The sequence below is a fragment of the Nannobrachium achirus genome (assembly GCF_963921795.1).
Source record: "Nannobrachium achirus genome assembly, chromosome: 9".
Classification (NCBI taxonomy): domain Eukaryota; kingdom Metazoa; phylum Chordata; class Actinopteri; order Myctophiformes; family Myctophidae; genus Nannobrachium; species Nannobrachium achirus.
Window position 1 is genome coordinate 5,518,011 of NC_137818.1, and position 17,841 is coordinate 5,535,851.

The 17,841-nt window shown below is 45.1% G+C and overlaps 1 protein-coding gene across 3 annotated transcripts in view; it reads right to left on the bottom strand.

Moving 5' to 3' along the window:
* gripap1 (GRIP1 associated protein 1) overlaps positions 1–17,841 on the bottom strand; it is a 134,854-nt gene that overhangs the window by 75,795 nt on the left and 41,218 nt on the right. For all 3 annotated transcript variants that reach the window (XM_080733371.1, XM_080733372.1, XM_080733370.1), the window contains exons 7-9: positions 6,261–6,406; positions 4,239–4,278; positions 1,168–1,238 (exon numbers count right to left, since the gene is read on the bottom strand). In XM_080733371.1, coding sequence (XP_080589497.1) covers positions 1,168–1,238; positions 4,239–4,278; positions 6,261–6,406 — 257 coding nt within the window. The remainder of the gene's footprint in view (positions 1–1,167; positions 1,239–4,238; positions 4,279–6,260; positions 6,407–17,841) is intronic.

A 17,841-nucleotide genomic window follows, 5' to 3' on the forward strand; every position in this document is an offset into this window, starting at 1 on the left:
AATAGACAAACAAACAAAATATCTGCTATAAGTAGCATGTGAGGGTTCAAACTAGGGTTTCCAGGTCATCACAAACAATTTTTTTGTGGTGAAGTTGTGGGGCTGGGAAATTGAATTTCAAACCTTGATACTGTAGATGTGTTACGAGACACCTTTACAAGCACATGGGTGAAGAACTATCTTGGTAAGGAATGTATTCCCATATTTTATTTATACCCCCCTATAAACCTGTGTGTATGCTTGAGTGCTTATGTTCACATGCGTGCATGTATGTATGTGTGTGTGTGCGTGCGTGCGTGCGTGCGTGTATGTGTGTGTGTGTGTGTGTGTGCGTGCGTGTGTGTGTGTGTGTGTGTGTGTGTGTGTGTGTGTGTGTGTGTGTGTGTGTGTGTGTGTGTGTGTGTGTGTGTGTGCGTGCGTGCGTGCGTGCGTGCGTGCGTGCGTGCGTGCGTGCGTGCGTGCGTGCGTGCGTGTGTGTGTGTGTGTGTGTGTGTGTGTGTGTGTGTGTGTGTGTGTGTGTGTGTGTGTGCGTGCGTGTGTGTGTGCCTGCGTGCGTGTATGTGTGCTAGGGCATTCACCAAATATTCTAATATCAAAGTCACTATTCGACATTGTTCACCAAAGTCGAATATTCTTTTTTTTTTCTCTCTCTCTTTAAAAAATAAATAGTTTATAAAGCTTGGCTAGATAGGAAGTCATAAGAATGAGTTGTCAATGCCCCTGGTGGATGAATTTGTTAGTGCTCTATACCAGGGGTTCTCAAACCTTTTTAGGCTGTGTCCCCCAAAATAAACATATTTGAACTGGGGACCCCCACCCTGACAAGCACTTGGAATTGTGGGTATTACATTTAATGTGACTCGGTTCTGCAGATAAATATTGTGAAAATAGCAGATCTACATGCTCACAACGCCTCGCAGTTCGCCTCTTGCTTACTTAATATTTGACAGTTTGACCAGTCCTGTCGAATATTCAACTATTCGAATACTTTGAGGTCGAATAATTCGAATACTAAAAATCGCTATTCGTGAATGCCCTAGCGTGTATGTGTGCGTGTGTGTATGTGTGCGTGCGTGCGTGCATGCGTATGTGTGTGCTTATGTTCACATGCGTGCGTGCGTGTGTACGTGCGTGTATGTGTACGTGCGTGCTTGTGCGTGCGCTCACCTCCACTTCTCTCAGCTGTTCTCTCAGCAGCCTCTTCTCCTCCTGCTCAGTGGTCAAGGACATCTCCAGCTCTGGCCCAAAGCAGTGATTTAGTGGACACAGAGCAGCCGACCAGCCTAGTGCTTCCTGCTTAGCTACAATCTTCTCTACAACGCGCTCCCGCGACAAGCCTAAAGGGGGCGCCGCAAACAGCAGGGGCAGGGGGGATGGGGGGGGGGGGGCATTCCATTAGGCCACACACACACTACAAGAGACGGTGACTGTCTATGATTATTTGGGGTTACAGTTTGTCTTTTGAGTTTGCCATCCCCTGATTGATGAAATACATTGGGTTTTATTTCAGTTGTCAAAACTACAAGGTTAAAATGTTTCTGATGTGTTCATAGAAAGGTGGTACCGTGTAAGTCGGTGTTTCTCAAAGTGGATTCGAGGCACTCTGTGGGTTCCTTTATGGGGGGTCTAATTGACCCATACAAGTCTGTAACTCTGACAGTGTATAAATGGAACCAAATGTACCCTGACGGGTCCATTTGGTTCCATTTGTACACTGTCAAGAGTTAAGGGGAGACCTTGAAATGTAAAAGTTTGAGAAACACTGGTGTTAAGTGATACTTTTGTGTTAAAATGAGTGTCAAACACAGCTCTTCAGATAGTAATCATTGCTTCAGAGTGTTTGATCGGTGACAGGGGTGTCCCCGGCTCTCCAGCTCTTCACAGAAAACACATTTTCAGGTCGGCAGTGTTCATTTTGCTGACTAAGACTAAGATTGTGATATTTAGTCGACTACGACACGACAATTTCAGATGACTAAAATAGGACCAAAACTAAATGTTGTTATTGAAAGACTAAATCAGAGTGAAGTACAAACTGATCAATGATTAATTGATCATTGTGAGGTACTCTCTCCTGACTGGATGAAATGAGTAACCCACCTGAAAATGTATTTTATGTTTCACAACCACAAATACTCTATAGAAATGACTGTAATCCAAATATAGAGCTTTACCCTTTTTAACACAAAAGCAAAATGAAAAGAATGAATCTGATCTGAGGTCAGCTTGTAGGGTGTGTGTGCCCTGAGCCAGCTAGCTGCCCTATGCTTACTGCGGTTACAAGCAGCGCTAACGCCAACACATCATAACTGTCATCATCAAACCAGTAAGATTCCCTAAATCGGGAGATAAGCCACCGTCAGGTCGCATCTAAAAATGGGCCTGAAGGTGGCGCTAAATGTGACAGATCCATTTTGATGATGACATGACTCTAGACATACCGTGTACTGATTTGCGTGATTTTAGGGCAAAATGTATGTGTTTTGCAAGAATCGGCCTCATGGTGGCGCTAGAAGAGGGCCATGTGAGAAATGAGGGGTGGAAGTAGTGGTTTGGCAGCCAAGAAGTCTGTGTGCAAAGTTTGGCATGGATCGGGGCAATAATGTGGTGGAGATATGAGTAGGGCAAAAGTGTGACGTGTGACTGACAGACTGACAGCCGGTGGAGGTTTTGATAGTAACTGCGACCTGACGGTCGCAACTAAACAGTTTTACACATAAATGGAATCCAATCTTATTTCTGTTCAGATCCATGGATTATGAAGGGTAATCTTTATGTTAAACTGTGATGAAACAAATGACACTGCAGCAGGTTAGGATCCTTTCACCAAGCATTAAAGGATTAGTTCAAGGAATAGTTCAACAACATTTTAATTAACTTATTTTCTATGAATTACACACCCCATAAAGCAATGAATTCAAGGAGATTGTTATGTTTTTATCTCATTCCTAAACCAAAAATGTGATGAGACTCAAAGGAGTCTCACATACAGGTAACCACCAGACATCATTTCAATCTTCTTGTCTATTCTATAAACCCAGTTGGTTTATATAAAATTGTGTGGAAAGGCTCTTATGTCCTCAGGAAAGCAGACAGGTTGCTCAAAACATGTGTAACATACAGCTGAACACGAACATATCACATTTATCACATTTAGCTGCAGTGAGTGTGCAAGCCTCTGTTGGCCTAGCATGAAGCAAAGCGTTTGCAGCAATAACATTTACACAAATCATTCCTGTCTTTTCTGAATCTGATATTCAGTTTATTATTGGCCTGACTGTAACAGTTTTAGTATCAGTGTCTCATTGTAAGACTGTTAACTGCTTAATATCAGGTCTTCTGATTGTGATCCAATTTGTAAAAATGTAAATATGCAAGAAATATATTTTCATTCTAGCTGTGTCATTTACACATAGCACACCAGGGTGAGGGAAGGCAATGAACTGACTTCAGTACTTCTACAGTGTATATAAAAAGGAGTCCAAATGAGTAAAGGGGCAGTTAACTCAGTGGTTCCCAAACTGGGGGTCCCCAGATGATTAACTTCATGTGCAACATGGTCAAATATTATGCAAGAAAGAGGCAAACATAGTGAAAATAGCTGATCTACAAGTGCAGTGCGAGGCGTTGTGTGCTTGTACAGTAGTTCGGCTGTGTTCACAATATTTATCAATGGAACAGAGTCAAACTAAAATTAATGTAATGCCTACAATTCCAAGTACTTGTCAGGGTGGCGGTCTGGAAAGTTTGGGAACCCTTGAGTTAACTACTGTTACTGGTATTAAGCCGGCATCATAGTCGCCTGGGCGGTGGAAGGCTTTACACCGCGGTGTAGTCTTTTCGAGTCTTTTTGAGTCATGAAACTACAACGTTACATCATTCCTCACGGTGGAGAGCTTTACACCGCAAGTCCCAACACATCTCTCTGTTTTTACTATCAGACAGACAGGCTCTTCACCCCGTTCACTGATTGGCCAATCTAGACTAGTCAGTCACGGTGAATAGGACTCCACCGTGGCGTACTATGATGGCCTGCACTTATTTTCTGACTTGAGGTGGAAAGCTTTCCACCTCAAATTTGCGGTGGATAGCTCTCCACCGTACACTCTGATACGGGCTTTAGAGTAGCATTAGGCTGAGAGTGAGGGATCAGGGAAGTTAATAAGACACACATATAAAAGCAGCTCCAGAGTAGAGACCATTAGAATAGAAACATGTCTGAGGAGAGCGTAACTCACCACTGAGCTGCTGAGATTTCTGCTCCACGTTCGCTTCAGCCTGGAAAACACAAACATTTACAATTTAAGAGTAGTCGGGCCAAGGACCACCTAGCTGAGAGAGAGATGGAGCAGGGACCCACACTACAAGGACCACCTAGCTGAGAGAGAGATGGAGCAGGGACCCACACTACAAGGACCACCTAGCTGAGAGAGAGATGGAGCAGGGACCCACACTACAAGGACCACCTAGCTGAGAGAGAGATGGAGCAGGGACCCACACTACAAGGACCACCTAGCTGAGAGAGAGATGGAGCAGGGACCCACACTACATTGTTCACACATTTCATAGACAGCGTCATAGACTTGTTTGGCAGCACTATCATCAGTGTTGTGTAGCGTTGTGCTGGACTCCTGTTAATGTGTATTTTCAGGCTATTTTATATCATTTTTAATGCATTGTGTATTTTATGTGTGTTTTATTGTTGTATACTGACTGACTGCCTGTGTGCCAAAGACACATTTCCATTTCATGCTAAATTTGATGGACAAATACAGTTTTCTTATCTATCTTATCTTAACCCTGGATATTTAGTAAACTTGGCCTTTGGCTCTGTACTTGGTCTACTCTTTTTGGAGCGGTGCTAACCGCTCCTACATCTGGCTTTGAGTGTATGTCCGTCTGTCCGTCCGTCCGTCCGTCCGTCCGTCCGTCCGTCCGTCCGTCCGTCCCGCAAAGCTGGGCATTGGCCTAGCTTTATGGGATGTTTAATGAAATTGACTCATAAAAGGCACCGCTCACATCACACTGGGTGTTATTTTTCCCTCTATACCAGTGGTTCTCAACCTGTGAGTCGGGACCCCCAGGGGGGTCCCCAAATGATTTTGGGGGGTCCCCAGATGATTAACTTAATGTGCAACATTGTTTTCTCACTCAACACAGTAAACAAACCAACATAACATGTAAGTGTATAAAGGGTTTCTGCACCTTTCTAAAATGACAATTTAAGGACTTTTTAATACCTCTAAAATATTAGAGGCAGAAATTGTGAAAATAGCCGATCTACATGCTCACAACGCCTCGCAATGCTTGGCGTTGTGAGCATGTAGATCGGCTTATTTCACAATATAACTGTGTTAAACAAATGTTATGCCTCAACTCTTAGTGCTCGTCAGAGTGGGGGGTCCCCAGTTCAAATATGATTATTTTGGGGGTCGCGGCCTGCAAAAGGTTGAGAACCACTGCTCTATACTACAGATACATATTTTTGGCAAATGTTCCCTCCAGAATAGGAATGCTAGGCTTCAAGGAGGGGGAAAAACCCAGTTGAAGACCCATGATTCAGGGTATGTGGAGGAGACGTTTTGTTCTGTTGAGAACAACGGCCACGGTTTAAGCTCACAAGACTCTCTGCAAACTCTGAGAAAAATCTTTCTGTGAAGTTGGGCCTTGAGTTTGTCTCAAGGCCCAACTTCACAGAAAGATGTGGAAACACAGTTGTATGTACAGTATGTGATCTCTGTGACATGCAGGTTGAGACATTTCCACCAAAAGAACCTTGGTTCAAGAACCAGTGCCAACTTTCTTCGTTCGTTCTTGTGAACCGGCCGCGAATCGGCTTGCGTTTCCACAAGATATGAACCAGTTTGAACCAGAGGAACCAAGGATTTTGTGGTTCCCGTTCCGAACCAACTTTTACGGTTCGGAAACAACTCGATTCTCAGTGGAAAAGCTCACCTCTGGTTCATCCCATAGGCGGGAGAAAGAACCAGAACCAGTTCGTTGCAGGTAGAAAAGCGCCCTAAGAGGGTGCCATGGCATTGGTCCGACATCTCATCGTTCCTACATCCCATTAGTCCGCATCTGGTCAATGTTAACCTGGTGAAAAATACTATGCCTATGCCTAAACCTAAACCTAACCCTAACCTCAGTAAAACTATGCCTAACCCTAACCCTAAAACCTAACCAAAGTAGGACTAATGAGATGTAGGACTTATGGACAGTCCCCACTAAGAGTGCTTCTAGTGAGTTCTCTTCCTCACCTGTTCAGGTCTTTCATCGTGTCCCTCTGCGGCTAGCTCCGCCCCTCCGGCTGTCACCTCAGAGACTCCGTTGGAGCTGGTTGGTCCGTCGGTCACTGTGGCGCCGGCAGCGGCGGCTAGTTCCTGGTCACAGCGCTCCTGCAGGGCTGGAAGATATACATTGGGATATCAATCAATCATAGATTATAAACGCCTTATCAGACAACGTCATACTGATAAGAACCAGTATGCGTGCTCAGGCCGGCATTAAAAAAAATCACACCCGTGTGAACTGAGCGGTGGTCGTGGAGGCTGCGCAACAGCAAAACAAATATATATATATACCTGTATATATATATAATAAAAAATATTAAAACAATATTAAACAAAATATTAATAATAAAATGCATGTCACTCAGGCCGCCACTGGTATCCATCCATCATCCATCCATCCATCCGTGTGTGTGTGTGTGTGTGTGTGTGTGTGTGTGTGTGTGTGTGTGTGTGTGTGTGTGTGTGTGTGTGTGTGTGTGTGTGTGTGTGTGTGTGTGTGTGTGTGTGTGTGTGTGTGGGGGGGGGTCTGGCCTGAACAACAGCGCCCCTCCCTTAAAGTTATACCATGTAACTTTTTTTATAAAACAAATCTTAAAATGGTTCTAGCTGTTAAATCGCTAAAGTTTTAGAACCCCCACTCTGTTATTTTCAGCTTCTAAAGCCTTCTCTTTATATGTTTTCTATGATCCCTGACCGGGACCGGTTTTCGCGGAAAAATTGCGTCATCACACTACCGGCCAATCACAGCGAGGGTTATACACTGCCGGCCAATCACAGCGCAGAACTTACACTGCCGGGCTCTCTGGTGGGTTTAGGAAACACGCCTTCAGGAAGTACACTGCAGTGTTTACACTGGAGGAGTCTAGCATGTAACTCCCCAACCGCTGCTCGTAGAAGGACACGGGAGACCTCATTGAAAGCGTCTCGGCGAGGCGAGGCGGACGCGGTGGTCTGACGGCCCGGTCCCCGAGCGAAAAACGGACGAAAAAAGCAAACGCGACCGCGGTTTGCTATACTGCTACAGACCACCAGTTGAGCAACTTACACAGTATAGCTTTAACATGTGTGGTCAAAAAAGGTACTATAGGCTACATACAGACAGACAGACAGACACGGACGCAGACAGACAGACATACCCACACACACGGCCACGTATAGGAGCGTTGTGACCACCGCTCAAAAATGATAAGAAGATGTAATAGAAGAGTGGTCACAGCACTCACTCAGTTGTGGAGGAAGGACGCTTAGGATGTTTAATGTGATCACGCCCTCTTGAAATAAGAGGGAGCACCTGTCCAGCCAACACACATTGAATTAACTGAAACGAGTGTTCCCCAAAACAACAGGATCGGGGATCTGAATTGATTACCACTGAGAAACCTGCACCTCATTTTTGCATTTCACAATTGGCAGTTCCGAAATTAGAGATTTTAAGCTGAGCAGTGCTTTGGAGGATATCACGTTCAAAGCACTCGCACACAGCGGTGATGCCAACGCTGTTCCAAACCTATCAATCACTGAGGTGCTCACTGCTCAAATGTCCTGTCAGCTGCTGCCTTATCAGCACAAATATCTGAGCTGAAACAGTGCAAACGTGGACGTTCTCATGGTTATTAGAAACGATTCAAACGTCAGATAATACATTATCTGGCTTGTCACCTTGTCACAACAATCAGGAGCTGCTTGTCACAACAGTGACAGGCACTCCTTTCCAAAAGCGCCCAGTAGGGCTGTCACGATTATGACATTTTACATGAGGATTGATTGTCACTCAAATAATTGCGATTAACGATTTAATTGTGTTTTTTGTCGTTGACAATTACATTTATGTTTGGCTTGTAGGCTTTGAAGTTGCACATGGCAGATATGACACATAACCTAAATATACAAAGAAATGAAGGACATATTTGGACAACTTTAAACTTTTAAAGGAACATTGATGGTGGAAATAGCCGATCTACAAGCTTGTAGATCTGCTATTTCCACTATTTTTTAAGTGTTTGAACATAATGAACATTTTTCAACATGTAAACGATTATGACGATTATCCCAAAATAATTGTGATTATGTCAAATCATTGCGATTAGACGATTATGTAATAATTGTAACTTTGCCCTATTGTAGATAACAACCTAAAGCTTGTAGATCTGCTATTTCCACAATTTTTGAAAATGTTTGAAATGATATGAACATTTTTCAACATGGAAACGATTATGACGATTATGACAAAATAATTGCCATTATGTCAAATAAGTGTGTGATTAGACTAGTATGTAATAATAGTGACAGGTCTAGCGCCCAGGTGGTTGCACCAGGCATGCAGAGCACTGAAGGGTGATTGTGGGCGCTGGCATGGATGGCAGACTGCATGGCGCTGCCATCCCAAGAGCATTCTCAGTGGACTGGACATGACATCAATATTTAGCCCATATCTGGGAATGCCCATATACAGACATAATGTGTCAGTCTCATGATAACCAGTGTGGTTGTCGCGACGCGAGTCACACTAGCAAATGTATTCCGTCCTTGTCCCTTTTATGCCCATATATGGAGATCCCTGATGTCATCAATATTAAGCTCAACTTCAGTCAAAATAAACTAAACTACTTCACTACTCACCAAACCAAAGGTTAGTTGAATTTGTTGAAAGTCTATTCTCCGCGGTGGTGAGCCCCTCAGCAACCCACCCACTCTGTAAAATACATTATTTTCGTCATGAAATAAAATACCCCACCTCGAGCCGGGAGCGAGCCACTGCAGACACAACCCGGAAATAAGCAGCGGTCGAGTTGGATGCGTTTTATTTCATGACAACAATAATGTATTTTACAGAGTGGGTGGGGTGCTGAGAGGTTTCCCACTGCGGAGAATAGACTTTCAACAACGCAAAACTGCCTTTGGTCAGGTTAGTAGTGAAGTAGTTTAGTTTATTTTGAATGAAGTTGAGCCCTCCAGTGATGTTACTAGGTTTTTCAATGTAATGGGTCCCAGAAAAGTTTTATGAGTCCTCAATATAAAGTTTACGCGCGCAAAATGGCGTCGGACGTCGGTGGAATCAAAACATTGACGTTTCTATCGCCTGTTTAAGACTTTCCACGTGGATTTTATTTGTGTTAACGTAGGGTAAAGTAGGATGCTTTCACCCATGAACAATGGTGGTGTCTGTGGACTTTTTATTTTTATTTTACCGCGAAGCTGTAAATTATTTTAACATGGACTCCAATGGAGGCACATCCCCAGGACCCCAGGACCATGACATGAATCCCTGGGTGACTTGAATGAGTTTTTGATGCGGGATGCGCACGTAATGACATCACTGGCCCTCGTAGGGGTGGAGAAATCCTGGTCTAGTCTTTTAGTCAGCCGCCTGTCTCTGGACCAGAGCTAGGTTTAGGCATAGTTTTTACTGGAATACCTGTTGGCGACAGGGACATGCTGAGCCCGATTCAGCCCAGGAAAAAGAGTTGGAGAGGACCTCATTGCGCGCTATAGAGAGAGATAGCGCTGCTGCTACTCAAAGATTTGTGACAAAGTGACAAGCCAGTGGGCCAATTACATGAGTTATATTTTGTCGTTGTCGGGTGGAAACCTTGTTTGTCCAAAACCATTTACCATTTTAAAAATGATTTAAACTAGTGAAAACAGCCGATCTACAAGCACAAAACGCCTCGCGGTGCGAGGCGTTGTGTGCTTGTAGATCTGCTGTTTTCACTACTTTTGTGCGACGGCCTTATATGATGAAGCAGGGCTTTGCTTTGCGAAAAAGCAAAGCCTAATTTGAAACTTGGAGATACAAGGTTTCTGCCCGACATTTCTTTTCCTAATGGCCGGCCTGGACCGGCCGGGAATGAACCAGCCGTTCGGGAGTTGTCCCGCTTTTCCCAATGGCCAGCACGTCCCTGGTTGGCGAACGTTTCAAGGTCACTGCGTTTGCCCAGGGTTGAGCGTGTTTTGGGGTGAGTGTTCTCGTATTCATCCCAGAATGCTGGCAATGCCACGCTAAAAAAAAGTATTCGTGTCCATGTATGGCCTACTTGTGCGCCAGTAGAGCGCGTCTTGTTATGTATATCAGGTCGTACTTGTTAATGTGACGTCACCAAGATATTATATACTACCTTATATACTGTATGCCTCGATATTATGACATCACCCTTTTCCCCTCTGATTCTCTGTAGCCCGTGATTGGCGCGACCGCAGTTTTCCCGGTGAACCCGAGCGCAACGGTGGGGGCGCGGAAGTGTGGGGAACACACACCACTGACTATTGCCGATGATGTAGATGTATTTTTAGTGAGTGAATGATTTTGTCTAGAGGGCCAAATTGGCATGTGAAGCTTGACCAATCCTCAATTGGTCAAGCATGCACGGGACATGTACGGGACAGACAAAATTGACCAATGCAATGGATGGGACATGTACGGGACAGACAAAGCCACACCTTGGCAGCGGCTTTCACCGCTTCGAAAATAGCCGGTCTACAAGCTCACAACGTGTCGCGGCGCGCTGTGAGCTTGTAGATCGGCTATTTTTTGGCAAAGACATTTGATAGAGAGTGAAAAAAAAGAATGTATCAAGTACATATATTATAAGTACCCTTTACCAATTATAGAGGGTTTAAGTGGTACCGGATATGCAGCTCGGCAAATAAAAGGTGAATTGATCCCAGTGCATGACGGAGGACGATATCACGATAAGATAAATCTCCACAATACGATTATTGAGAGTGTTTTTTATCACGATAAACGATAATATCGCGTATCATCCCATCCCTACTGTTGGAGCCAGTAAAACCATCCACAGAAGGATATCATGCCAGCTTTGTTTGGCTGTGTGGAAAAAAAAAAAAAAGCAAGTCCATCATAAGGCCAGGTCTCCGTTATGGCAATACTGGGATCTCTGTATCTCTCTCTCAGTCGTCCTTAGACGAGCTTCCATCGGAGTCTCCAATCTTTCCGGTCCTCCAAACACCTGGCCAACTCCGAAGAGCTTTCAGCTCCCGCATCCTTCTTCAGGACGTCCACATAGGTTAACGCGGAACGTCCTCGTGATCGATGCCTGCGTGTTGGTTCCCACAGGACCAGCCTGCTGGCCGGGAGCTCCCGATGTCTGTGGCAGTGGCTGGCCAGCTTCATCCTCCTAGCTGCTACTTTCTTTCTGAGCCTCGGCAGTTGCCTGTACAGCCTTGTTGGTAATGTGGTGTTCTGGTCCACATTCAGAACAGCTCGTAGCATTCTGGTGTAGCACCCATCCAGGGACCTCTGCAGGGTGGGTGTCAGGGTCCAGCTTTTGCAGCCATACAGGAGGACAGACGCCACAGTGGCGTGGAATAGGCTCAGCTTTATGTGTCGTGTGAGATAGTATGAAAGGAGAAATGGATCCATCATCAGACTCATTTGGCTGAACCGCTTCATCTTTAGCTCCGCCCCCGGCCGGAACGGCCATGAGGCGTGGATTATGTTTTCATCCATGTCTAAACGCCATCACTGTGATTGACAGGAGAGATGATGAGAGGAGCAGAGTTTACACCATTATTATTAAAACATGGATTGAAGTATGGACAGAGTTTCTCAGTGAAGGTGCAGCCAGTGTAAGAGTAGAGATGAACTCTGGCCTCCACGTCATAAAAGGAGACCAGACCCTCCTCATAATCCACAAACACTCCTACTGTCTGGAGCTCCTCTGTTACAGGGAGGAGGACAGGAGGGACACCTTTAGCCTCGTAACGTCCATTCCTCAACCTTATAGTCCAGTAACCATCGTTGGCAAAGTTGTCCTTCCTGTTGATGGACTCTCTGGCCACTCCTAAATACCAGGCAATTTTCCCTTTAACCTGAACCTCATAGTAAAACTTTCCTGAGGAGAAGCTTTGTTTTCCTAAGACACTGAAAAGTCGAGAGAATCTCTCTTTGTTCTCTGGGAGATTCCTCCTTACGTTTCCAAGACTCACTTGTTTTCCATCATCAGACAGGATGAGGTAGGGATGTGCTGTATCAGGATCCAGAGTCACATCCACTTCATATTGCTGCATCCTCCTCAGCTCAGCATCGCACAGCTTCTCCATCTCTTGGTTTAGTGTATCTTGTCCAAATCTTGGTTGAGTGTATCTTGTCCAAAAAGCTAGTTCCTCCAACGACTGTAAATAATGCCCCTCACACTCTGCAGAATCATCTTTTAAGACGCTCTCCTGCGTTGGATCTCACCTAATCAAATATATGACATCACTCTTAACCAAATATGGAGTTCCACAGGGCTCCACACTGGCCCCAGTGAAGTACTGTGATCCGAAAGACCAACAAACATGGACACCATGAGATGCCCTTTTAGGGAAACGCTACAGGTTTGCGCCCACCCCGCCCGTTTTAAAGTAAGACTTTATGATGAAACTAGATAGCCAAGCTATGGGAGTCGATGTAAGTGTCATAACTCTCTCTTTCTAGGGGTCTGAGCGCGTCTTGTTATTTATATCAGGTCGCACTTGTTGATGTGACGTCACCAAGAATGCTGGTCCTTCATTGGCTGTTGATGGTGACGTCACCAGGAATGCTGGCCCCTGATTGGCTGCGGGCGTAGACACAGACAGAACGCAGTACTTGCACACTCTGCTGGCTAGGGATGGGACCATATGAACATTTCATATCACGATTATTGTGACAAAAGAAATCGCCATTTACGATATTATCGCGATAATCAAAATCCATTATCCTGGGGCGGAACATTTGCCAAAAAATAGCCGATCTACAAGCTCACAACGTGTCGCGGCGCGTTGTGAGCTTGTAGATCGGCTATTTTTTGGCAAAGACATTTGATAGAGAGTGAAAAAAAAGAATGTATCAAGTACGTATATAGTACCCTTTACCAATTATAGAGGGTTTAAGTGGTACCGGATATGCAGCTCGGCAAATAAAAGGTGAATTGATCCCAGTGCATGACGGAGGACGATATCACGATAAATTAAATCTCCACGATACGATTATTGAGAGTGTTTTTTATCACGATAAACGATAATATCGCGTATCGTCACATCCCTACTGCTGGAGCCAGTAAAAACATCCGCAGGAGGATATCATGCCAGCTTTGTTTGGCTGTGTGAAAAAAGAAAAAAAAAAAGCAAGTCCATCATAAGGCCAGGTCTCCGTTATGGCAATATGGGATGGGACAAGCTTCCATCGGAGTCTCCAATCTTTCCGGTTCTCCAAACACCTGGCCAACTCCGAAGAGCTTTCAGCTCCCGCATCCTTCTTCAGGACGTCCGCATACGTTAACACGGAATGTCCTCGTGATCGATGCCTGCGTGTTGGTTCCCACAGGACCAGCCTGCTGGCCGGGAGCTCCCGATGTCTGTGGCAGTGGCCGGCCACCTTCATCCTCTTAGCTGCTACTTTCTTGCTGAGCCTCTGCAGTTGCCTGTACAGGTCATGGTTGGTAATGTGGTGTTCTGGTCCACATTCAGAACAGCTCGTAGCATTCTGGTGTAGCACCCATCCAGGGACTTCTGCAGGGTGGGTGTCAGGGTCCAGCTTTTGCAGCCATACAGGAGGACAGACCCCACAGTGGCGTGAAATAGGCTCAGCTTTATGTGTCGTGTGAGATAGTATGAAAGGAGAAATGGATCCATCATCAGACTAATTTGGCTGAAGCGGTTCATCTTTAGCTCCGCCCCCGGCCGGAACGGCCATGAGGCGTGGATTATGTTTTCATCCCTGTCTAAACGCCATCAGTGTGATTGACAGGAGAGATGATGAGAGGAACAGAGTTTACACCATTATTATTAAAACATGGATTGAAGCATGGGTAGAGTTTCTCAGTGAAGGAGCAGCCAGTGTAAGAGTAGAGATGAACTCTGGCCTCCACATCATAAAAGGAGACCAGAGCCTCCTCATAATCCACAAACACTCCCACTGTCTGGACCTCCTCTTTTACAGGGAGGAGGACAGGAGGGTCACCTTTAGCCTCGTAACGTCCATTCCTCAACCTTATAGTCCAGTAACCATTGTTGGCCAAGTTGTCCTTCCTGTTGATGGACTCTCTGGCCACTCCTAAATACCAGCCAGTCTTCCCTTTAACCTGAACCTCATAGTAAAACCTTCCAGAGGAGAAGCCTTGTTTTCCTAAGATACTGAGAAGTTGAGAGAATCTCTCTTTGTTCTCTGGGAGATTCCTCCTTCTGTTTCCATCACTCACTTGTTTTCCATCCTCAGACAGGATGAGGTGGGGATGTGCTGTATCAGGATCCAGAGTCACATCAACCTCGTATTGCTGCATCCTCCTCAGCTCAGCATCGCACAGCTTCTCCATCTCTTGGTTGGGTGTGTCTTGTCCAAAAAGCTAATTCCACAAACGACTGTAAATAATGCCCCTCAAACTCTGCAGAATCAGCTTTTAAGACGCTCTCTTGCGCTGGATCTCAACCTCATCAAATATATGACGTCAATCTTAACCACATATGGAGTTCCACAGGGCTCCAGACTGGCCCCAGTGAATTACTGTGATCCGAAAGACCAACAAACATGGACACCATGAGATGCCCTTTTTAGGAAATGCTACAGGTTTGCGCCCGCCCCGCCCGTTTTAAAGTAAGACTTTATGATGTCACGTGTAACTTGAACCATCATGGAGATTGGCACATTTATAATCTGGTTGGTTGAAATGAAGCTCGCCAATCCACCAATCCTCAAGATTTTCGGACACATACCCATTTATGCCCATCTGATGGTCTATACAGGCACAGACGGCCCCTCTCATGGCCCTTATATACTGTATACCTCGATATTATGACATCACCCTTTTCCCCTCTGATTCTCTGTAGCCCGTGATTGGCGCAACCTCAGTTTTCCCGGTGAACCCGAGCGCAACGGTGGAGGCGCGGGAGTGTGTGGAACACACACCACTGACTATTGCCGATGATGTAGATGTATTTTTATGAATTCTGAATGAGTGAATGATTTTGTCTAGAGGGCCAAATTGGCATGTGAAGCTTGACCAATCCTCAATTGGTCAAGCATGCACGGGACATGTACAGGACAGACACAATTGACCAATCCAATGGATGGGACATGTACGGGACAGACAAAGCCACACCTTGGAAGCGGCTTTCACCGCTTCAAAAATAGCCGGTCTACAAGCTCACAACGTGTCGCGGCGCGCTGTGAGCTTGTAGATCGGCTATTTTTTGGCAAAGACATTTGATAGAGAGTGAAAAAAAAAAAGAATGTATCAAGTACATATAAGTACCCTTTACCAATTATAGAGGGTTTAAGTGGTACCGGATATGCAGCTCGGGCAAATAAAAGGTGAATTGATCCCAGTGCATGACGTAGGACAATATCACGATAAGATAAATCTCCACGATACGATTATTGAGAGTGTTTTTTATCACGATAAACGATAATATCGCGTATCATCCCATCCCTACTGCTGGAGCCAGTAAAAACATAAAACATCCACAGGAGGAGATCACGCCAGCTCTGTTTGGCTGTGTGCAGAAGAAAAAAAAAAGCAAGGCCATCATAAGGCCAGGTCTCCGTTATGGCAATACTGGGATCTCTGTATGAAAGGAGAAATGGATCCTTCTACCACTTTTTGTGGTCACCTGTTCAGATACTGGATTCTGATTGGCTTAAAACAGTGGTAAATCAGTCAACAACCTTGAGTTGGCTCATGGACCCCGCCCACTGCTGTGTTGCAGTTGTAACATTTCCAAGATCAATGCGCCTTGCAAGTTACAACTGTGTTTTCTTTCATTTATATGGTAGAAGTGGTAGAAAAGCAATTTACCATCGAGGGTTGTGGGTTGTTGGCTGATTTACCACTGTTTCAGGTTTGTGGCAAGAGGCAAAGCCGAGTGCCAAACTCTGAGTGCCAAACTCTGAGTGCCACTCCCTCTCATGGTAAATGGCTTACTTCATCAGACCTTTGGCTGAAGCGGTTCATCTTTAGCTCCGCCCCCAGCCAGAACGGCCATGAGGCGTGGATTATGTTTTCATCCCTGTCTAAACGCCATCAGTGTGATTGACAGGAGAGATGATGAGAGGAGCAGAGTTTACACCATTATTATTAAAACATGGATTGAAGTATGGAAAGAGTTTCTCAGTGAAGGAGCAGCCAGTGAAAGAGTAGAGATGAACTCTGGCCTCCACATCATAAAAGGAGACCAGACCCTCCTCATAATCCACAAACACTCCCACTGTCTGGACCTTCTCTCTTACAGGGAGGAGGACAGCAGGGTCATCATCAGCAGTCAAGTAGTTTTCATTTCCATTCCTGAACATTATAGTCCAGCAACCATTTTTGTCTCCCTTCCTGTTGATGGACTCTCTGACGACTCCTAAATACCAGACAGTCTTCCCTCTAACCTGAACCTCATAGTAAAACCTTCCAGAGGAGAAGCCTTGTTTTCCTAAGATACTGAGAAGTTGAGAGAATCTCTCTTTGTTCTCTGGGAGATTCCTCCTTACGTTTCCAAGACTCACTTGTTTTCCATCATCAGACAGGATGAGGCGGGGATGTGCTGTATCAGGATCCAGAGTCACATTCACTGCATATTGCTGCATCCTCCTCAGCTCAGCATCGCACAGCTTCTCCATCTCTTGGTTGGGTGTATCTTGTACAAAAAGCTAATTCCTCCAACGACTGTAAATAATGCCCCTCAAACTCTGCAGAATCAGCTTTTAAGACGCTCTCCTGCGTTTGATCTCAACCTCATCAAATATATGACATCACTCTTAACCAAATATGGAGTTCTACAGGGCTCCACACTGGCCCCAGTGAAGTACTGTGATCCGAATGACCAACAAACATGGACACCATGAGATGCCCTTTTAGGGAAACGCTACAGGTTTGCGCCCGCCCCGCCCGTTTTAAAGTAAGACTTTATGATGAAACTAGATAGCCAAGCTATGGGAGTCGATGTAAGTGTCATAACTCTCTCTTTCTAGGGGTCAGAGCGCGTCTTGTTATTTATATCAGGTCGCACTTGTTGATGTGACGTCACCAAGAATGCTGGCCCCTGATTGGCTGCGGGCGTAGACACAGACAGAACGCAGTACTTGCACACTCTGCTGGCTAGGGATGGGACCATATGAACATTTCATATCACGATTATTGTGACAAAAGAAATCGCCATTTACGATATTATCGCGATAATCAAAATTCATTATCCTGGGGCGGAACATTTGCCCAAAAATAGCCGATCTACAAGCTCACAACGCGTCGTGGTGCGTTGTGAGCTTGTACATCGGCTATTTTTTTGGCAAAGACATTTTCTAGAGAGTGAAAAAAAGAATGTATCAAGTACGTATATAGTACCCTTTACCAATTATATATTATTAAATGGTACCGGATATGCAGCTCGGCAAATAAGAGGTGAATTGATCCCAGTGCATGACGGAGGACGATATCACGATAATATAAATCTCCACGATACGATTATTGAGAGTGTTTTTTATCACGATAAACAATGATATCGCGTATCGTCCCATCCCTACTGCTGGAGCAGGTAAAAACATCCACAGGAGGATATCACGCCAGCTGTGTTTGGCTGTGTGGAGAAA